This window comes from Emydura macquarii, unplaced genomic scaffold (assembly GCF_026122565.2).
Source record: "Emydura macquarii macquarii isolate MOO-44397 ecotype Brisbane River unplaced genomic scaffold, CSIRO-AGI_Emac_v2 contig_1876, whole genome shotgun sequence".
NCBI lineage: Eukaryota > Metazoa > Chordata > Testudines > Chelidae > Emydura > Emydura macquarii.
The window spans coordinates 13,919,243-13,942,231 of NW_027132013.1; the positions used below are offsets into that span (position 1 = coordinate 13,919,243).

General features: G+C 50.3%; 1 protein-coding gene across 2 annotated transcripts; it reads left to right on the plus strand.

The window, feature by feature from the left end:
• Positions 1 to 927: 927 nt before the first annotated feature.
• LOC137159429 (transmembrane protein 178B-like) lies at positions 928 to 22,856 on the plus strand. 2 transcript variants are annotated; one of them, XM_067557712.1, is made up of 4 exons: positions 928 to 1,352; positions 15,934 to 16,047; positions 17,968 to 18,105; positions 22,170 to 22,856. In XM_067557712.1, the coding sequence occupies exons 1-4, from the start codon at positions 974 to 976 to the stop codon at positions 22,412 to 22,414; spliced, it is 876 nt and encodes a 291-aa protein (XP_067413813.1). In that variant the 5' UTR covers positions 928 to 973; the 3' UTR covers positions 22,415 to 22,856. The 2 variants fall into 2 exon arrangements, with proteins under 2 accessions (XP_067413813.1, XP_067413814.1); XM_067557713.1 differs by lacking the exon at positions 17,968 to 18,105.
• The last annotated feature ends 133 nt before the right edge of the window (positions 22,857 to 22,989 follow it).

The window sequence follows — 22,989 nt, forward strand, 5'->3', positions numbered from 1 at the left end:
GGCTCTCTCCAGCTTCAGTTGGCTATGATCACAGGATGGTATTCATTAGAGACTGGCCCATGCCTGGTACCTTAATGAGGATTTCAAACATGGTCTTCAAAGAGAAGGGTTGCTCCCATGCTCACCCTCATTTCTACCTAGTAGCCAAAGTCTGTTGTGGATGGAGCCACACTGACCTTTATAGGTCCATTTCTTGAAGTGGATGCCATTGGTGGATTTAATATTGTCTTGCAGTGAAAGAGCTGTCTGGCTTGCATCACCAGAGTATCTGGCCATGCCCAGCTGTGACCACTTGAATGTGGGCCAGCTGGAGAAAAGCGTAGCCTGAGATGCATGCAGCATTTCACACACACGCCTCCCTGCCAAAATCAGTGGCAGATGGAAACGGGTTTTGGGTTGTTGTTTGGTTTTTTTTTAAACTTCACGGGCAGTGTTTCAGAAGGCGCAAGCCCGCCTCTGACTTCCAGGCAGAGACCGCGGGGGGCGAGAAACGGCTGATGATGCCCAATGATTCCCTTTTAGTGGGAGCCCCTGTCCGGGGGCCTGCGGACTGGAGAGCGCCAAAGGCCGGGGCACTAACAGCCATGGCCCCCGCGGTCCCTGAGTGCTCTCCCTAGCCTGGCCCCAGAGCAGAGCAGAGCGCAGGTTGTGCCGGGCGGCAGCGGCTCCTTGGCGGCAGGGGGTTCCCCGCCCCGGGCGCGCGGGATTGTGCTGAGGCGGGAACCCGGCTGGTAGGGCAGCTCTCGCCCGCGCCGCCCGGGGCCAGGCTCCCAGCGGAGCAGAGGGGGCCGCGCCCCGCTGCGGGTGCTCTGTCCGCGCTCCAGGGCGGCGGTGGCGGGCGAGGCTGCCTGCGGCGGGGAGAGGAGGGGAGGAGGGGGCGGCCGCCAGCCGGGGCCCGGAGCACAGGAGGCGGCCGACAGTCGGGGACGCGCTGCCGCCCGCTCAGCAGCTCCCCGCCCCCGGCGCGGGTAAGATGGCGGCCGCGGCTCAGGCGCTGAGCGGCTCCGGGCTGCTCCTGGCCGCCGCCGCCCTCGCCCTCCTGGCCGTGGCCATCGGCACCGACTCCTGGTACCAGACGGACGCGCGGCGCCACCGCGAGCGCTGCCGGGGCTTCGGCCACAAGCGCAGCGACCCGCCCGGCTCCATGTCGGCGCCCAGCCCGCACCTGCCGCTCCGCGCCCGGCCGCCGCGGGCCCTGCTGCCCGGCCAGCCCCCGGCCCAGGCCCCGGCCCCGGCCGCCGCCGCCCTGGACTCGCATTGCGGCCGCCGCTTCAACTCCACCGTCTCCGGGCTCTGGAGGCGCTGCCACCGCGCCGGCTACGAGCCCGACAGCGAGGAGCTCATCCGGAAAGGTGCGGGGCTGTGAGCTGGAGCGGAGCGGGGGGCCGGGCCGGGCCGGGGCTCCCTGGGGGCTGGTTCGGGGGGGCCGGTCCTGGGGCTCCCTAGGGGCTGGCTGGAGTGGGGGGCCGGCGCGGGCTCTGTCCAGTGGGGAGGAGCCCCATTCCCTGGGCTGCCCCCTGCCGGTGCCCGGCTCCCTCGTGGCCTGGCCGAGCCTCTGCCGAGACGGAGCTGCCGCTGTCCAGGGTGCTGAGCTAGCCTCGCGCCCCATTACGCCCTAGGCAGCTGGTGCCCAGTGGCCGGGAAGAGCTACTGGGAAGGGCTGGGGGGTATCTGTCGCCCGGCCAGGGACTGGCTCTCCGCCGCTTGCCGGGCCGAGGGCAGAGCCACGGGGGGGGGCTTTCATCCTGGCCCGGCCAGGCTCAGTCCGCCTCCATGTCGGTCTGTTCCAGGAGGCCTCTGCAGCTCCAGACCCGGCTCTGCCCCCTCAGTCTCCCCCCCGGCTGCACCAGCTTTGGGTGTGGGGGTGGCAGTACGGGGGAGGTAGCATCGCCCAGCTGCCCTGGCCCATCTCTGGGGGAAGGAGAGGCAATGTGCCTGCCTAAGGGACGTGTAGCTCAGGCAGCCAAGGACTGCAAGGGGATTTGACCCTTTCCTCTGAAACATCTCCTGCAGGGCAGCCCCTTTGCTGGAAGAGAGTGCTGGTGGCTTCCAGGGGACGAGCTCACAGTCTTGACCTGGAGCCTGTGTGCAATTGCGTTTTTCAGAGCCATGTAGCTTTAAAGGTTGTTATATATTTGTTGGAAGGGGTGGCAGATGCCTACCACATATAGCATAGCACCTGTGCTGTTGTCTTGTCCAGGCCAGGTCTGATAAAAATGCTTCTCTCCTTGTTGTAGAAAACACCTACCCAGCCTAGTTGGTCCCTAGGGCTTTTCCCAGTCTATTTTTTAAAGCCCCCCTTACTGGAACTAGTGCCATTGCCTTTAGGAGACCCTTCCATATATCCCCTGGACTTGGAGGGATTTTTCCCCCCTGATATCAGCCTATGACTTTGGTTCATTTGGGTCCGTATCTTTTTGGCAGGTAAGGGCCAAGAAAAGAGTGAAATAGTCCAAGCATGAGCTCACTTGAGCTGTAGAGAAAGGGCCTATCCCTTATTATTACATCATGTGTAACTTCCATGTATTTTAATAGGAATGTGCCCTCCCCCACTGCATGATCATCCTTCTGCTGTACCCCACTCTCCATGGTGAACACAGAACTTTGATCTTTCTGCTACACAGGTATAGGCCCCTGCTACATGATTTAAGGAGAATCTCCTTTAACAGTCAGAGTATATGAAACACAGTTGAGCAATTGTTCAAGCATTATTATATTTTATTCTGATAGTACGAACAGTGTGCTGTCTGACTTAGACAGGTATGAGGACACAGCCCCTGCCCCACTGTGCTTACAATCCACATAGACAATATACAGCGAGAGGTTAGGAGGTGGGATACAACAAAAATTCTGTTCTGAAAAACAAGATTTATTGACCTGAGAGGTATTTATTAACATGGAAAAGTAGGGTTTGGGAGAAAAAGCTCCTTGACTGAAGCACAAAATGAAAATAAATTGCAAAAACCAAATGTTCAAGAAATTTTTGATTGTGTCCTCCAGCTGTGGTTCAAATCCCCTCAGCCCCTGTACAAGAGAAGATGGAATGACTTTCTGTAGAGCTGGGCTTCATCTCTGAATCCTCTCTAATGTGCAGCTGTGCTTTTGTTCCTAGAAACTCCATTACAAAATAAATTAGCTTATTTCTCCATTTAATCTACCAGGATCCATTTTCATTTATATTTCCATGTTGATTTCATTCCACTAAAAGGCAGTTCATTAGTTTTATTTTATTAATTGACCTTGTCATTTAAAATGTCTGTTTTCCTATTTCTGCTTCCCATGGAGCCATTCTGCTCCTACTGAAATTACTAGAGGTCCCCCTCCCTCCAAAAAACCCACACTATAGTCTCCCTGTATTGTTTTTCTTTTTTGAAACTTTGCCAAAATTCCATTCCCATCAGACAGAAAAGCTCAGGTTTTGTTTGGCACAGGAGTGGTGACTCTCTGCCTAGGGCTTGATCCACCCACCTCTTTACTCATGGAAGTAAAGTCATTCACATGTGTGAATCACGATCAGGCTCTTTTCTCACTGTTTCCTCCTCATTCCATGCTTTGCTTACAGCCTCTCCCCACCCAACTTCCTTGTGGCTACTGTTTGTAACAAGCCTCTTCATGTCAGTGGGGACATGACTTTGTCATTGTGTTCTTCAGTCAGGGACATTATTATGTGTAGGGAACTCTACAGGCAAACATTTTCCCTCTTGTTAGGAGTTGCAGATTTATCAAGGCGAGGTCATCTTTCTCCTTGCTTTGCAATAAGGTTTTAGATTTGGGCTCAATGGGGTCTACTCCTTATGGATTCATGAAAAAGGAGAAGTGTCAGAGGAATACATGGCCTTATAAGACTTGAATGGAGATTTTGTAAAAAGATGTATTAAGGAAGAGGCACTAGGAAGTGTAAAATCCATTGTTTCAACTTCTTATGGGCCTTTCTTCAGGTTTTAATAAACTAAGTTCACCATCTTTATCTAATTAACTAATTACATTGATTTGTAGTCTAATTATTTACCTATTATTACAAGACAAACTGATGACAGAAATAGTGGCTGGTAATTTAGCTGTAGTAACTTGCATTATTACCTGCTAATGAGATTTTAGAGACTTTCAAGCATCTCAGCCTTTACAGATGAGAATTTCAGAACAGATGAATTTGTTCTGAACAAATTCAGAACAAATTTCAGAATAAGGTGGAGAAGCTGAAAACAATCATGAGCAAAATTCACCTGAGGAAATATTTAAAACATAGGAGGGAATGATAATGGGGGATTGTTTTTAAAAATGCTTTATTAAAATGCCCCAAACCCCCAAACTGTTTAAATCAGGAAAGAAGATTTCTTGGATAAAGAAATTCCTGGTTAAGCGGGGACATGAAAGAAGCAATATAAATAAAACAATGGAGAAATGGATAACCATGAATGCAAGTCAGCAATCAGGAAGGGAGATAACTTCTGCTATCAATTAAAGGGATCAGTAGGGGGAAAAAAATCTATGGACAGCAGAGTTAAAGACAAGAAGAAGTTATTTAAATATAATCTGGAACAAAAAATCCTAGCAATGGTATAGGATGTGTAAAAAGGACTGGGGCCTATTTTATAGCACCTTCTTCCTACCAGACCAGGCTTTTCTCTTGCTGCATCAACCCTGAGTTAGTTCTGTCTGAGCTTTTTCAAGGAATCCAGAAAAATAATTTCCACCAGAGTTAAGTGTTTTATTTTAAGCCTTCTTACCAAACAAATCAAAGCTTTGCACTACTCTTCCCTCAAAGTCTGTGCAGGTCAGCTAGTCCCTTCCTCAATTCTGTCCCTCATGCTAGTAAATTCAATAACTCAGAGCCTCAGCAATAAAAGACCCCACACAGTCTCCCTTCTATTTGTTTGGTTTCTGGAGCAATTCTTGTCTGCAGTAGCTCCTGTAGCAATGCAATTGGGAAACACAGTGCCTGGTCCTTCAGCTTTATGGAAGCTATTACTGTCATTTCCTCCATTGCCTGCTGCCCTTTTTTATCAGGGTCAGCTAGCTGAGTTCCAGCTCTCTCTCAGATGCAGCAGGCAGGGCTAGTCAACCATCTAGCTAGCTAGCTGCAGGCCTCTGACACCAAAGGAATAGTACCCCTTATACTTTCATAGTCCAGTATGAGAAAAGGAAGGTAAAATTAACAATCATGAAGCAGAACATGCAGTAATATTAAATAAATATTTCTTCTCTGTATTTGGAAATTAGCTGGAAGATGTAAGTGATATAATAAAGTGATCTTTTAGCATGTGGGAAATTCAGATTGCCTCTCTCCCATCCTCTTCTCAATTACTAAATGTCCCTGGTCTTGAGAGGGCCCTTGTGTATTTACCTTTTATTCTTGTGAAGCCTACCCTTCCCCCACTCCCCAGTGGAGTCAGGTCTTTGCTGGGCGGTTACTGTCCCAATGAATCTCATTAGAGAAGAAAATCATAAGAATAGCCATACTAGGTCAGACCAATGGTCCATCTAGCCCAGTATCCTGTTTCTGACAGTGGTCAGTGCCAGATGCTTCACAGGGAATGAACAGAACAGGGTAATTTAAAGTGATCCATTTCTGTTGTCCATTCCCAGCTTCTGGAAGTTGGAGGGCTGGGGACACTCACGGCATGGGGTTGTATCCCTGACCACTGTCAGTTGTTGGCTGCGTTTGTGTTCTCCTAGTATGTATGCTGTCTCAGCTTTGCGCAGATAAACAAGACACCAAACCATGATTGGATTATCCAATAAGACCAGAGCTCCGTTTCAGTCATGAAGGCGCCAGGCCAGGTTTATTGTAGACAATGCACAGTCCTAGTATCCCACAGACTCTACAGGACCACTAACACATGTATGCTTGTTACAATGGACCAGCGCAATAAATGGCAGGACTTTCCATTTCCCCCTCGGCTGGTCCAAGACACTCCCTTTGAGAACCTCCTTTTATACACTAATACAAACAAGTTGCTTATTGCTCCTCTGACATGGTAAGATGCCACTTTTTACCAGCTGGTTTGGCTAAAACATCTCTATCCATCATACTGTCATTCTGATGGGTCAGTAAGCTCTCACTATCTTTGGGGTATTGGGATGTTCTGGTACCTTTCTGGAATGCGTTTGCGTAAGCGTTCTGAACCTAGTGCTTCATCAGCTCCGTTCTTGCCAATTACTGTGAGCCTACCAGTATTCACAGCATGACATCTGTTAACTTTGGTTTATAACAGCAGGGCTTGACTATTACTTTAGCTCAGGCCTCATACCTGGCGTGTTATACTAGGCCTCATGTCTCAGGCTCTCACTTTCTACTACAACTGCCTTGGCTAATAGCCATTGATGGAGCTATCCTCAATTAATTTATCTAATTCTTTTTTGAATCCAGTTATCCTTTTGGCCTTCACAACACTCCAAGATAAGTTCCACAGGTTGTCTGCGATGTGTGAAGAAGTACTTTCTTTAGTTTGTTTTGGTCTACTAATTTCACTGGGTGACCCCTGGTTCTTGTGTTCTGTGAAGGGGTAAATAACACTTTCTGGACACCGTTCATGATTTTATAGACCTGTCATATCCCCTATTAGTAGTCTCTTTTCCAAGCTGAACAGTCCCAGTCTTTTTAATCTCTCCTCAGATGGAAGCTGTTTCGTACCCATCATTTTTGTTGCCCTTCTCTGTACCTTTTCCAATTCTAATTTATCTTTTTTGAGATGAAGTGATCAGAACTGCATGCAGTATTTAAGGTGTAGTTGTACTATGGATTTATATAGCAGCTTTTGATATTTTCTGTGTTATTATCTATCTCTTTCCTAATGGTTCCTAGCATTCTGTTAGCTTTTTTTTGACTGCTGCTGCACATTGAGCACATGTTTTAGAGAACTAACCACAATGACTCCAATATCTTTTTCATGAGGAGTAATAGCTATGGCCATGTCCACACTACCACGTTTGTCGGAATAACTTACGTTGCTCAGGGGGTGTGAAAAAACACACCCTGAAGAGATCTCAGTTACATCGACAGAAGTGAACAGCATTTGTCAGTGAGAGAGCTTCTCCTGCCAACATAGCTACCATTGCTCATGGAGGTGGTTTTATTATGCTGACAGAAGAACTCTCTCCCATCAGCATAGAGCAGCTACACAAGCAATCTTACAAAGGTGCAGCTGCATCGGTACAACAAAGCCTCTGTAAACTCTCTAGTGTAGACAAGCACTAATTTTGACCCCATCATTTTGTATGTATAGTTGGGATCATGTTTTCCAATTTGCACTTATCAGCATTGAATGTATCTACCATTTTTGTCATCCAGGTTAGTGAGATCCCTTTGTAACTCTTCGCAGTCAGCTTAGGACTTAACCATGTTGATTAATTTTGCATTGTTTGCAGATTTTGCCACCTCACTATTCACCTCCTTTTCCAGCTCATTTATATGTTGAACAGCACAAGTCCCACTACAGTTTCTTGGGGAACCCCGCTATTTACCTCTCTCCACTGTGAAAACTGACTATTTATTACTGCCCTTTGTTTCCTGTCTTTCAATCAGACCTTCTGTCTTATCCCATGACAGCTTAGTTTGCTTAAGAGTCTTTGATGAGGGACCTTGTCAAAGGCTTTATGAAAGTCCAGGTACACTATATGGACTGGATCATCCTTGTCCACATGCTTGTTGACCCCTCAAAGAATTCTAATAGATTGGTGAGGCATGATTTCCCTTTACAAAAGCCATGTTGACTTTTCCCCAACATACTGTACTTGTCAATTTGTCTGATAATTTTGGTTCTCTCTTCGAGTGATTGCTCATATGCATTCCAACAGAGGTGAGTGCGCGCCCCGTGCACGAGTCTCCGGAAGCTTTTTTGCCCTAGCAACCCGCGCAGGGTCGGCTCCGGCGCCCCCTGGAGTGCCGCACTCATGTCGCGGTATATATGGCGCCGCCGACCCCGCGGGTCCCCAGTTCCTTCTTTCCGCCCGTGACGGTAGCTGGAACGCTAGTGCCCTTGCTATACATGCAAGTAGCAACCCTTGTTTTTATGTAAATAGTTAAATAAATAGTTAAATAGTTGTTAATAGTATAGATAGATTGAATAGAGTATAGTTAAGGACTTTCGCCCTTCGGGGCTGGCACAGCCATGCCGGGATCCACTGGATTCAAAGCCTGCGTGGTGTGCATGAAGGCCTTCCCAGTCAGCGACCCCCATGACAGGTGCCTTCGCTGCCTGGGAGAACTGCATCGCAAAGAGCGCTGCAAAATATGCAAAGCCTTCAAGCCACGGACACAAAAAGAACGCGATGCCCGCTTGAAGGCTATGTTAATGGAGTCAGTGCTTCGCCCCGACTCCGAGCCCTCCAGATCGCCGGCGGCGCCGAGCGTCTCGTCGGTGCAGAGCGCCCCGCCGGCACCGACCACATCGGCACCGACCACATCGGCACCGACCAAGACGGCACCGACCAAGACGGCACCGACGAAAAAGAAACGGCCCAAGGCCGTACTCATGGACTCCCCCCAGCGACCGGAACGGCTGGGGGCGATTCAGGAGATGCCCCAGCCCCGTGCCATGGACTTGTCGGCACTGGCATCTCCGCGCAGGGAGCCTCCCCTGACCCCGGGGGGTGGGGTAGTGCCCCTGCAGGGACCGTCGACGCCGGAGGCGTTTGCGGCTTCTCGTGCCCTCATGGGCATGCCCACGCCTCCGTCCCCCCTCGGCCGAGGGTTCCGGGAATTGCGTCTCGGGGTAAACCCGCGCTGGGTTACCCCGGTGGGTGGCAGAGACGGCAGGAGAGGTCTCCCCCCAGACGGTCAAGGAGGGACAGCGACAGCTCCCCTCCTAGCTCCGACCATGGGTCGTTGAGCCCCTCGGCACCGCGCCGGCCAGGGTGGTCCCGGGACGCCGGCAGGAGGCATCACAGCTCAGCCTCTGAGGGTTCCCGATCCTTAGAATCCCGGCGCCGATCACCAACTCATGCCCCGGCACCGGCATTTACGGCACCGAAAGAGCATTCTGGGGGCCGCAGTCCGGTGCGCTCACCCACCAGCGGCCGGCACCGATCTCCTCGGCGGAGATCCCGCTCATCCAGGCGCTCTACGCCTAGAGACACTCGGCACCGGTCCCGTTCCCGGCACCGGTCTGATTCCCCGAGGCACACCCTGCACCGGTCTCGCTCCCCAGCTTCCCGGTACCGGTCGCGTTCCCCAAAGCGAAGCCGACACCGCTCCCCATCTCCGCTCTCGGTACGGAGCAGAGGGCGACGCTCTCGATCCCCAACAAGGAGCCCGGCGTGGGTCCCGGTGGCCGAACGCAAGTCCCGGCACCGGTCTAGATCCCCGGGGCAAACTCCGCAGCAGAGCAGGGAGACCCGTCGGGAGACCCCTAGCCCTGTCGGCACCATGGCTCAGAGCGCTTCGGTACCGGTAGAGGCCCCAGACTCCGGTCGCCGGACAAGCAGTAGCCGGGATCGAAGGGGCTCCAGATCCCTGACACATAGCCCGGGACGGGCTCCGGCACCGCAGCACACGGCACCGACCATTACGGCACCGCACCAAAAACAGCTCACGCCAAGACGCCGCTCCAGGTCTCCACCTTATAAAAAACGCCAGGCCAAATCGAGGGCGTACAGAAGGCATTCCTCCTCTTCCTCCAGCCGCTCCCCACCACACCGGCGTCGTCAACATCGCCGGGACCACTCCAGGTCATCTAGGAGTACTTCCCGGGAGCGGGAAGATAGGAGCCGCGGATCCAGGAGACACCACGCGCACGGCTCCATCACCCAAGGGGTCTCCTCCGGCGTGGCACCGGCACCGGTACCGCATGGATCCTACCCGGAACCGGGAGCGGTACCGTCATGGCCACAGGGGCCTTGGCAATGGCCATACTGGCAATGGGCACCACAGCCCACACAGGGCATGGGCTCAGTACCCTCCATGGGACCTCAACCCGCACCCCCCCCTCGAAGCCAAGGTGACGAAGGGAACTCTTCAGAGGAAGAGTCTGATCCCTTGGAAGGCCCATCCACGGGGCCAATTCCTCAGTCTTCCTCTTCATCCCCGCCAGAGACAACGGCGAGAGATCGGGGGACCCCGCTGCCGGACTTCAAAATCCACCAAGAGCTCCTCAAGCGTCTGGCAGAGAATTTAAAGCTGGACATCAAGGAGCTGGTAGAGGAGGAGGACCCCCTCTTTGGAGCGGTTGGCCCAGCAGGTCCAGCTAGGATCGCACTCCCGGTTCATGAGAGTGTGCTCAAACTGGTTAAGCCCCTCTGGGAGAACCCAGCCTCAGTGGCACCTACCTCTAAGACAGCAGAGAGGAAATATTACGTGCCACTGCAAGGGTTTGAGTACTTGTTTAATCACCCATCCCCAGGGAGCCTGGTTGTGGACGCTGTAAATCAGCGGGACAGGCAGGGGACACATGCAAATACTCCCAAAAATAAGGAGAGTAAGAAACTCGATCTCTTTGGGAGAAAGGTATACTCTACAGCAGCGCTGCAGCTCCGTATGGCCAATTATCAGGCGCTGCTAGGGCGTTACACACTGAACCTGTGGTCCTCCCTCCAGAGGTTTCTCCAAGGTCTGCCCCAGGACATGTTGGCAGACTTTACTACACTGGTCCAGGAGGGCTCCTTGGTTGCCAATGCTGCCCTTCAATCGGCTAGTGATGCCACGGACGCAGCGGGGAGGGCTATGGCCTCGGGCATAGTTATGCGCAGGGCATCCTGGTTACAGTCCTCCGGACTCTCGCCTGAAGTGCAGCAGGCCATTCAGGACTTGCCCTTTACGGGAACTGGCCTCTTCTCTGAAAGAACGGACGAGAAGCTGCACGCGTTAAAGGATTCGAGAGCCACCTTGAAATCCCTGGGTCTCTATGTGCCACAAGCAGCTAGGAGACAGGGTCGACCACGCCCCTCTAGGCAGCAGCAGCAGCAGCCTCCACCGAGACCACCCCCAAGACCCCCTCAGTCGAGACGGGGCAGGGATCGGTTCCGTCAAGGCAATCGTCGGGACCGCCAAGGCCCAGCTGGGGGCTCCCAGCAAGGGCCGCAAAAGGGTGCCAAGCGGCACTTTTGATGGGACGCCCGAGGGTGGCACCCCCCCCATCTCCTGGAATACTCGGACTTTCATGAACAGACTGTGTCCGTTCCTTCCCGAGTGGCAGAGCATAACCTCGGATCGCTGGGTACTGAGTATAATTCAAAGAGGTTATGCCCTGCAACTCTCTGCCTTCCCACCGGACCTTCCCCCTACCCCGTCCCTCTTCAGGGACCCCTCTCACGAGCAGCTCCTTATTCAGGAGGTGAATGCCCTCCTCCTCCTGGGGGCGGTGGAAGAGGTTCCTCTTCAGGAAAGAGGCAGGGGGTTCTATTCCCGGTATTTCCTTATCCCCAAGGCGAAGGGAGGCCTCAGGCCTATTCTGGACCTTCGGCGTCTAAACAGGTTCATCAGACGCCTCAAGTTCCGCATGGTCTCCCTAGCCTCCATCATTCCCACACTAGATCCAGGAGATTGGTTTGCTGCCCTCGACCTACAGGATGCCTACTTTCATATTTCCATCCTCCCGGGCCACAGGCGTTTTCTACGATTTCAGGTAGCTGGTGGCCACTACCAGTTCTCGGCCCTACCCTTTGGCCTTTCTTCAGCTCCCAGGGTATTTACAAAATGTATGGCGGTGGTGGTTGCCCACCTCCGCCGCAAGGGAGTTCAGATCTTCCCTTACCTAGACGACTGGCTAATCCGGGGCCGGTCCAGAGTCCATGTCCAGAACAGCCTGACACTAACTCGCACAATATGCTGCAGGCTGGGTCTGCTCATAAACGAGCAGAAGTCCACCCTCATACCAGTACAACGAATAGACTTTATAGGGGCTACTCTGGATGCAGTCCAAGCCAGGGCCTTCCTCCCCCAGCCCCGCTTCGAGGCAATGACTACCATCATAGACAATCTACACACGTCCCCCACGACCACGGCCAGGCACTGCCTTCAACTGTTGGGTCACATGGCGGCTTGCACCTATGTCGTGAGACTCGCTCGCCTCAAACTCAGACCCCTGCAGGGGTGGTTGGCCTCTGTATACGCTCCGGCCAGGCACTCTCTCGGACGGGTAGTCACTGTCCCAACTTCGGTTCTGAGGTCATTAATTTGGTGGACGAACCCCATGGAGGTATTGAGAGGGGTCCCCTTTGCAGAGTTGACACCCTCCATAACCCTGATTACGGACGCTTCGGATGTGGGTTGGGGGGCCCACATAAGCAGAGACCTCAGCACGCAGGGCCTCTGGTCGACACAGGAACAAAAGCTCCACATCAATGTACGGGAGCTCCGAGCAGTCCACCTGGCCTGCAAGGTCTTCCTGAAATTCCTGAAGGGTCAGGTAGTTCAAGTCATGACAGACAACACTGTTGCCATGTTTTATATAAACAGGCAAGGGGGGGCTCGCTCATCGGCCCTCTGCCAGGAAGCGACGCAGTTGTGGGACCTTGCGGTGAGACACAACTTTCATTTGTCTGCCTCTCACCTCCCTGGGGTCAGGAACGACGAGGCGGACCGCCTCAGCAGGTCGTTCTCACCCCGCCACGATTGGTCACTACATTGGGAGGTGGCAACTTTTCTCTTCCGCAAGTGGGGTATTCCCCAACTAGATCTATTTGCATCGGCATCGAACAAGAAGTGTCCGAGGTTTTGCTCCCTCCGGGGGTGAGACCCGAACTCCATCTCAGACGCCTTCCTCATGTATGCCTTTCCCCCCGTCCCACTGCTTCCCAAAGTACTCTTGAAAATAAAGAGAGACAGAGCCAATGTTATCCTTATCGCCCCGGCGTGGCCGAGGCAACACTGGTACAGCCTCCTGTTGGACCTCTCTATAGCCACGCCGATACCACTTCCGAAACGCTACGACCTGCTCTCCCAGGACCAGGGTCGCCTGCTGCACCCAGACCTGGACTCCCTACACCTGACAGCATGGAGGCTTTGTGGTTGACGGAGGGAGAGAGGGCCTGTTCGGCGCAGGTCCAATTAGTCCTACTGGGTAGCAGAAAACAATCTACCCAGGTGGTGTACAAGGCTAAATGGAAACGTTTCACGGTTTGGGCGGCCTCCAGGGGTGTCCCGCCCAGTTGTTCGCCCATTCAGGCGATTCTCGAGGATCTGCTCCACTTGAAGTCGCTGGGCTTGGCATTGGCCTCTCTCAGGGTACACCTAGCGGCCATTTCGGCCTTCCACGAACCACTGGAAGGAAGGCCGATCTTCTCACACCCTATGTCCATTAGGTTCCTCAAGGGGATAGAGAGGCTATATCCGCAGGTCCGTGACCCGGTGCCTCTGTGGGATCTAAACCTGGTCCTCTCCAGGTTGACAGGACCCCCCTTCGAGCCTATGGCTACATGCCCTTTGCTCGTCCTCTCCTGGAAGGTAGCCTTCCTCGTGGCCATCACATCGGCCAGGCGGGTCTCCGAAATCAGAGCACTAACCTCGGAACCCCCATACACAGTTTTCTATAGTGACAAAGTGCGACTGAGACCCCACCCAGCCTTTTTACCTAAGGTGGTGTCTCAGTTCCACTATAACCAGGATATCTTCCTCCCCGTGTTGTTTCCCAAACCACACGGTTCGGAGGAGGAACGGAGATGGCACTCGCTGGACGTCAGAAGAGCCCTGGCCTTCTACATTGAGAGAACCAAGCCGTTCCGGAAGTCAACGCAGCTGTTTGTGGCAGTGGCGGACCGGATGAAGGGCTCACCTGTCTCCACCCAGCGCATCTCCACCTGGATCACCGCGTGTATCAAAACCTGCTACGAGCTGGCGAAGGTGCGACTCCCAGGTCCAATCACCGCACATTCTACCAGAGCCCAGGCCTCATCCGCGGCCTTTCTGGAACGAGTGCCCCTGCAGGACATCTGCAGAGCAGCGACCTGGTCTTCGGTACACACCTTTACGTCCCACTACGCCATCGTGCAGCAGGCAAGCGTGGGCAGAGCCGTGTTGAGAAGGGCTGCTCGCCAATGACTCCTACCCACCTCCAAAGGTATGGCTAATTAATCACCTCTGTTGGAATGCATATGAGCAATCACTCGAAGAGAGAAAACAGGGTTACTTACCAGTAACTGTTGTTCTTCGAGATGTGTTGCTCATATCCATTCCAAACCCACCCTCCGTCCCCGCTGTCGGAGTCGGCAGAAAGAAGGGACTGGGGACCCGCGGGGTCGGCGGTGCCATATATACCGCGACATGAGCGCGGCACTCCAGGGGGCGCCGGAGCCGACCCTGCGCGGGTTGCTAGGGCAAAAAAGCTTCCGGAGACTCGTGCACGGGGCGTGCACTCACCTCTGTTGGAATGGATATGAGCAACACATCTCGAAGAACAACAGTTACTGGTAAGTAACCCTGTTTTTTTCACTATACTTTGTCAATTTGCCTATTACTTAAACTAGGCTTACCTACCTGTAATTACCAGCATTGCCTCTGAAGCCTTTTTAAAAAATTAGTGTTACATTAGCTATCCTCCAGTCATCTGGTTCAGAGGCTGATTAAAGCAATAGGTTACATACCACAGTTAGTTGTTCTGCAATTTCATATTTGAGTACTTCAGAACTCTTGGGTAAAGACCAGACCATCTGGTCCACTGACTTTTTTAATTTATCAATTTGTTCCAAAACCTCCTCTATTAATACTTCAATCTCACAGAGTTCCCCACATATAAGCCATTCTTTTTAGGTGACAAATCTGAGGATCTCCCCCATATCCTCTGCAGTGAAGACTGATGAAAAAATTCATGTAACTTCTCCACAATGACCTTATCTTCCTTGAGTGCTCCTCTAACACTTCAGTTGTCCAGTGGCCCCACTGACTAGAGGCTTCCTGATTCTGATGTACTTAATTTTTTTTTTTTTTTTTGCTGTTACCTTTTGTGTCTTTGCTCTTCACATTCTTTCTTGGCCTGCCTTATTATACTTTCACACTTGTCTTGCTGGAATTTATACTCTTTTCTATTTTCCTCACTAGGATTTGATTTACAATTTTTAAAGGATGCTTTTTTGCCTCTAACCGCCTCTTCTACCTTGCTGTTTAGCCATGGTGACATTTTTTGGTCCCCTTACTATTTTTGTTCATTTGGGGTATATCTATTATGGTCTTTTAAACAGTCTCCATGCAGTTTGCAGGCATTTCGCCCTTGTGACTGTTCCTTTTAAATTTGCTTAGCTAGCTTCGTTTTTGTGTGGTTTCCTCAATTTGAAATTAAATGCTACTGTGGTAGGTTTCTTTGGCATTTTTCCTCCGAGGATGTTAGATTTAATTACATTATAGTCACTATTACTGAGTGATTCAGCTATATTCACCTCCTGGTCTACGTACTGTGCTCCACATAGGACTAAATCAAGAATTGCCTCTCCTCTTGTGGGATCTAAGGACAAGCCGCTCCAAGAAGCAGTCATGAATGGTGTCTAGAAATTTTATCTCTACATCCCTTCCAGAGGCAACACATACCCAGTCAATATGAGGATAGTTGAAATCCCTCATTATTATTGCATTTTCTGCCTTTGTAGCCTCTCTAATCTCCCTGAGTATTTCACAATCACCATCACAAAGAGCTGGGCAGAATTGTTCCCTATTATGCTTTTACTAGTGTTTTGTTTACTCCCAAGCAATGAGGCTGCCACCCCATCTCCCTCAGTGACTATTCCACTGTCAACACCTCCTCTTTTAATCCCAGGTCACACTTTATGTGCCCATCCTAAAATTTATTCACAGTCACACTCCCTTTTTTGATTACACTTGCTCTATTGCTGTCCTATTCAATTGCTGGCGTGAGTTAATGGGTTAACTTCAAACTAAGACCACCATGTGTCTGGCATGCTGACCTGGTAAACTCTGCTTCTTCGAGCAACAAAGGGAAGGAGGCACTTCCTAAACTCGGTCTAGGTACAGGGATTTTGTTTGGACAAATCTCTTTCTGTCCCTTTCAGGAGTTATTCAACGCTGTACTGCTGTGAAGTACCATTACACCTCATCTTCTCTGCCACGCAACTTACCCATCAATATTACCAACATCATCCGGCAGGACGAGTGGCATGCTCTCCGTAAGTAATCCAGACTCTTACCAATGCCCTGCACCATTAGTAGGCAGGGTACAAGCTTATTCAGAACCTTTAATCTCTAGGTCAGTACCAAGCAGGTCACTGATTCAGAGATCAGTGAATGGTATCTATAGCTTCAATTAGGGAAGCTGGAGACAAGAAAATTGTGTTAGTAGATAGTGAACCAAGTCTAGAGGACATTTGGAGTGGCTAGGGCAGGGGCCATGTAGATCAGCAATAATGTTGCAAATCTGCTAGGGTGTGATGGAAGTGTCACTGCAGTTTATTGGCTACAATCTGAGCTTCTAGGCCTTAGTCATACTCAGTGCTGAAGCATAGAGTAGTTCTATTATGTCAAGGCTGTACATTCGTTTGATTTGTACAGTGCCTGCCATACTCTTTCTCTACATCCCAAATGGTGCTTGACCTCTTTCCAGCTCCCTACCTTTTAGGATCTCTCCTCCCAGAAAGCACGCTAATTTGACTCTTCCACAAGCCCATTCCTGCATCCTCCTGTTGTCAGTTCCCTCCTACCCAAACCCCTCCCAGCTGTCTGGTCACCTGCAACTCACCTGAAAGTGCCCCAACCTATCTCCTTCCTTCCCTCCTCCTCTGTTTGTCCCATGTGTGTTCTCATTGCCTTCTGGGGTCTTCTTCCTGGACTCCTGAGGATATGAGTTACTAGGCAACCCAGCTTCTCCTGCTGGTTTCCACCCTCATATAATTTACCAGCACAAGTTTAAGTGACGTTTTATGCAATTAATGCAACATGACTGAGATCATGCTGTAACCTCACATAGTCATATGTTCATAGAAGTGCTGCACATGCATGCTGTCACAAAGAACTATGGTTAGAGAGACGTACAAGAAAATGCAATAGGGCATGACAAGCCTGTAGGCGTAGGGCTCAGAACACTGGAGTTCAACATTCTGGTCTAAATTTTCAAAAGTGATGAGACACATTAAAGAGGCCTGATTTTCAGCAAGTGCTGAGCATCAGTCCTTTGAAAATAAAACCTTTTTAAAGTGATGCCAGTTGGGCCCCCAAACTCACTAATCCATTTTTTAAAACGTAGGCCTCTGATCCAGCAGGATCAGAGACAGGTAGGTATACCAGTGAGGAAGGGAGGAGCTGAGACCCAGATAGCATTACCCAGTGTCCCCGCAGCTCCCTGGATCCAGAAATACACAGGTTACACCCCATCTATTCCCCACCACCATTTGAACTCAAGGAAAAGAGAAACTGCTGGGAGAAGCCAGCCAGAAACTGAGTTGGCAGCAGCAAAAAGAAGCAGGGACCTCCAGATGCTGAAGACGTCATCAGTGTCTGGATTTTTTTTACAGCTTTTACTATGGCCATACTCTCCTGTGTTGATTGGCTGTTTGCTCCAATCCTCTTCCTCCCATTCCCTCAGTTTCTTCACCTCAGCCTCACTACACTGCCCTTCATACTTTTCCCTTTTTCCTTTACACCCCTTCTTTCAATGTCTCCTTGCTCTTGCTTTGTCTCTCTGTCTACCTAATCATCTCTCAACAACAACAAAACAACCCCAGTGTAACAACAAAACACAAGAGTTGTGGTTTTAACATGATGTTTGCAAACCATCAGAGTACTTGCTATGTTGGTATGTTGTATCCCTTCCACTCATAACCCTCTGTCCAATTTGTCTCTTGCTCTTCAGGACAATGTGTACAGTGCCCAGCACACTGTCTCAGTTGGAGTCCCTAGACACTACTGTAATGTAATGTCTCTCTAAGACAGTACCCGGGGGTAAGCCCATCAGGGATACTAATTTTAGGCACAGTAGACCAAATAATCTCAATGGATTGTCTCTGTTCTCTCCCTCTCCCTCTTTCTCCTCTCCAACATCCTGTCTCGGTGCCTCCTTTGTTTCTTCCCCTCTTGCTCCTCTTTCTCCTCAGATCTGCGGAGAATGACAGCCGGCTTCATTGGCATGGCAGTCTCCATCATCCTGTTTGGCTGGATCATTGGTATGCTGGGCTGCTGTAAACAGCACGAGCTCATGCAATATGTGGCAGGGCTGCTCTTCCTCATGGGAGGTGAGAGATTTTCTCTTCATTCTAATATCAAACTTCTAATAGAAAGCATTAGAGCCATGTCCGAAGCAGGTAGAAGTAAAATCACCTTCATCCGCAAACAGCACAAAGCCGTGTATTAATGCAAGAATTGATGTAACATGGAGGTTGAAATTTTAGACACGCATGACAGGAGCTGAATCAGGATTCTTCTTTGGGTATGTGTCCACGCAGATCTCACTTTAGGCAGGTATGCACGCAAGATCAGTCTTCTGAATGGTGCTGTCCATCAAGGCTGCACATGTGCCCTGTCATATCATGCTCCTGTGTGAGGACATAAAGGGTGGGGCAGTAGTGACCCTCCCTCCATTCCCTCTTGTTGCCCATGGAAGCAAGGCAGAACCCAGTGACTGTTTGACCTGCTACACTCTTCAGAGATCTTAAACTAGTTCTTCCAGCCCATCTGGTGAAGAATTGTATCCTTGCACTCTTTCTCTACAGGACGTTCCTTTTTTTTTTTTTTAAAAGGGAAAATTGATGACCCCACCGTTTACAGCAAGGGAAGAAGCTTTGTACCAACCACTACACCTCATGGCAGAGTCCAGCTACTCAGGGTTCAAACCCTACCTGTCCTGCAGTGGGCTGATTCCCTTCAAGGATAGACATAAATGAGGCCTCTTCTGCCTTGGAGAGCTACCTCCTGAATAAGTGCTTTGTGTGCAAGTCCTTCTCTGCCAGACCCACAAGTCCAGGAAAGAGTGAGTCAAGCTACGTTTGCTTGAGAAGGCCAGTGGGAGCATTTTGGACCCAGAGGTGACTGTTACAACAAGAGTGAGGATGGATAAGCCAGTGTTGGGCAGCGCTCCTTCAAGAACTGAACACACTTTGGAATGGGACAGTGGAAAGAAGACGACACTGGTAGAGTCGGCACTGAACACCTCAGTATCAGCTATGACCTTGGCAGTAGTGATAAACTCAGTGCTGGGTGCCTCAACTGCAACAGTCCTGGCACCATTAAGTCAGCACCAACAACTCCAGCTCCCATACTGACCGCCCTGACTCAGCCAGTCAAGCCCGCACCTGTGCCCACTCTTGAATGGCATACCAACTTGTGTAATGAGGCTGAGCATCAGTGACTCCAACACTGAGGGGAGCTCTCGGACAGAAGACAAGAGAAGACCGCTTCAAGGACAAAGCTCCTAATTAATCATGCAGAACAAGAGACCCGGTTGTACTGATACTCAAGACAGAGCTGAGCAAGAGTTTCTGATGTTCTGGAGGCATCCATATCACTCCTAGAGATGTTCCTTGTACCAAAGAGGTGGCCAGCACAGGACTGGTACCATTACTCAGAATCACTCTTCAATGAGGTGAGATATTCCTCCTCCCAACCACTGATGTATTCCTTCTTGCCAACATTGAGCAGAGAGCCCTCTCCCCTGTCATCAGAGAACAACCTAAGGAGGGTATGGAGGAGTGCAACCCTCATGGATGGGGCACTAGGCCAGCCAGCCCTAATGTGGCCAATATCTGTATGGCATGCCATATTGGTCTTACTGACAACTGTCCTCCCACGTCAAGGAGCAGATCACCTTCCTGCACCCTATGCTCCTTGTCAGCTTTTCTGGCTAAGCCACCCACACCAGAACTGACGTGGGCCCACAGAAAAGGAGACTAGAGAGGATGCTCCCTAGAATCCTCTAAGGGCAGGCAAGGCAGTAACACGAGCACCTGCCCCAACAAAAGACAACTTTAATACCTTCCAGGACTTCTTGTCCTGAATGGTGTAGACCCTGGACATTGAGACTAAGCTCATACAAAGAGTTTCACAAGCTGTTTGATATCCTGAGTGCAATGACCTTGGCCAGCATCACTCTTCCTATTAATGAGGGATCCTAGAACTGGCGAAAAGGCTATGGCAGACCCCGGCCACTCTTCCTCCTATCTCCAGCAGTGTGAAGAAGAGTTGTCAGGTGCTGCTAAAAGGTTTTGAGCACTTCTGTGCTCACCCAAACCCACAGTTCTTGGTCATCTGCAGTGCAAGAGAAATCAAAGCCTAAGAAAGGCACTCTTAAGAATAAGGACCAAAGCTCGACTTGTTTGGAAGTCATCTACATCAGTCTCATAGTTGCTTTGGGTGATGAACTACCAAGTACAATTACTTCATGTAGGAAAGAGTAGCAGGGATAACGTGAAAGATCATCAAGGAGGAACAGATAGCTATGAATGCCTCTTGATACGACTGCAAGGTTAATGGCCACAGCCCTCACTACAAGACAGGTCTCCTGGCTCCAGGCATTGGGCATGTGACAAGAAGTAGAAGGACCTGCTTTTCAAGGGAATGGAGCGCTTCAGCTAGAGGACTGATGAAATGCTCCACTCCCACAAGGATTCAAGGGCCTTGTTAAAGTCCTTGGGATTTACTCATCAGCTCCCTAGAGAAACTCTTACAAATATCAACCCCAACAAAGACAAGGGAGACCTTCTTATTCCCAAGGCCAACAGCCAGAATACCAGCAGCAGAAGAAACTTACAGGATGCCCATCTTCCACCTCTTTGACCAACCCAGATTCCTATGAGACAGTGGATTTGATGGGAGGGTTGAATCACAACAGTGCTGATCTAAAGTCTGTAACTACTTTCAGGAACTGCCTCACCCCATTCCAACAGGCCTGGGTGGCTCTCACAGCTAACAAATGGCATTAGCCAATATTGCCCAAGGCTACCCTGTACAGTTGTTCTGTTCACTACCTCCCCCATCCTACAACCTGTCTCATGAGAGCCTGTTACAAACAAAAATTGCCTTATTGCTTCATGTGGGAACCACAGATGAGATACCATGGGAATACTGATATTTCTTTATCCTGAAGACGAAAAGGGATCTTTGTCCTATCTGAGACTAACACTTGTCTCCATCTCGCCAGCCTCAAGATTAGTTCATAGTTCTCAACTTGCAGGCCCTGTACTTCCATATAGCCATATATAGGTAGATACCTAGCACCCAGAAAGTACCTAAGATACACTGTGAGGTCAAATTATTACCAATATTAGATGCTGCTCTTAAGACTCAGGGCTTCAGAGAGTCCACACAAAACACCTCACAATTGTAGTAGCATACCTCAAAAGAAAAAACATTCACATCTATCCTTACCTGGACAATTGGCTGATCGAGGGTGGATCTCAGCTATAGTTAGAGGAGCTTGGGTACCTACTCTCCTCTGTTCCGCTCAGGGGCCAGAGAAGGCCACTGGTGCTAGTGGAGGCCAAAACAAATGAGCACTCTGTGACTCTGTCTCAAGGGTGACCAGCACTCAATAGAGCAGTACAAGGTCCTGGCTTCCCAGAGTGACAGCTGGTATGAGAAGTGTCACCTTAGCTCCATAGTTCCTAGCTTTCCGATATGCTGGTTTTGGTGTTTAAATGTCTTATCCAGGACATGCATGGTGGTGGCTGCAGGGTAAGTGTATGGGGCTGCAACCTTACATTTGTTGGTGCATAAATATTCAACACAAATGTGTGCAAGGGGCTTTAATAGCAAAGGCAGCATGTCCCCTCAGCTCATGCTGTCTCTGGGCATGGGTGAAAAAGTGCTGGAAGTTTACTGTAAAGGCCTATCTATCTCAGTTGGACGTTTGATCTGAGGGGCTAAATACCATGTTAGCTGAAATAGGAGACACTGCAAATATAGGGAGGCCACATTTCTACAAAAGACTCTGAAGGGATTAGAAACATGGGCAGGAAATAAAATGAGTCAAGTTAGCAAAAGGCAGTAGAGACCTGGAGAAAATTAATCTGAAACAGCTCTTGGCAGGGGGTAATAGGTGAGACACCAGTGGGGGAGTGGGCACTAAGTTAGGCAGGTGTGTGTGGGCTAGGGGAGCCAACTTAAGCTGCTGGAAAATGAAATGCAGAGTTTACTGTAGAGTTGAGCTTTTATTCTTTCCAGTGACACAAACCACATCAATGGGATGAGGTCTGGCCAGGCACTGGGTGGGGAATGAAACGAACTGCGTTATGGGTGCAGATGCATTATTTTGCAGGCTTGGTCAAAGGTCTCCTCTTCTCTTCGTTTTGCTTTTCTCCTGCAGGTACATGCTGTATCATCTCACTCTGCACATGCGTGGCTGGGATCAATTTTGAGTTATCTCGCTATCCTCGCTACATCTATGGGCTGCCAGAGGACATCAGCCATGGCTACGGCTGGTCTATGTTCTGTGCGTGGGGAGGTTTGGGACTTACTCTTCTGGCTGGATTCCTCTGCACGCTGGCCCCCTCGCTCAATGCTTCTCGTACTGCTGTACAGAAACCCAGACAGGAAAATGGGGCTGTGTGACCTCAAAGTGCATAGGAGAAGAGACTCCAGCAAGCACAGCCTAGGCAAAGCTGTGGGTTAACAGCAGCACAGGGATAGCATTTCTGCACTGAGGGTGGTGCTACACCTGTGGAACAAACTAGATATGTTAAAGGCTTTGAGCCAAGTTCTGTGGCAAATACCAGTCTGTGGGTCTGCTGCTCCAGAATTTCTGTCTCAGCCACAGACACTACAACAAACCAGGGTTTGACTTCCTACTGACTTGCTCATTGATTAATTGAAGAGGAACAGTTTCTTTTATGTACAAGGGATGATCGATTGATCTTGTGTTTGAAACACTAACTGCAGCTCCTTTGTTCTAGTCCAGTTGTGGAGGATTCTTGTCCATATAAATGTGTAGCTGCAGGTTTGTGTAACACTTCCATTCCACCTGGCTTGTCTTCTAGCAATTTGGCTCAGCCCTCCATTTTCCAAAAGATCATGGAGAGCCAGATAGCGGTTAGGGCAAAAAGCAACTCATGCATCCTCAGCCTTGATACATCTGCTGCAAAAAGTGAAGGTCACTATGTCAGTAGGTAATGTAGCTGCTCTTGGCC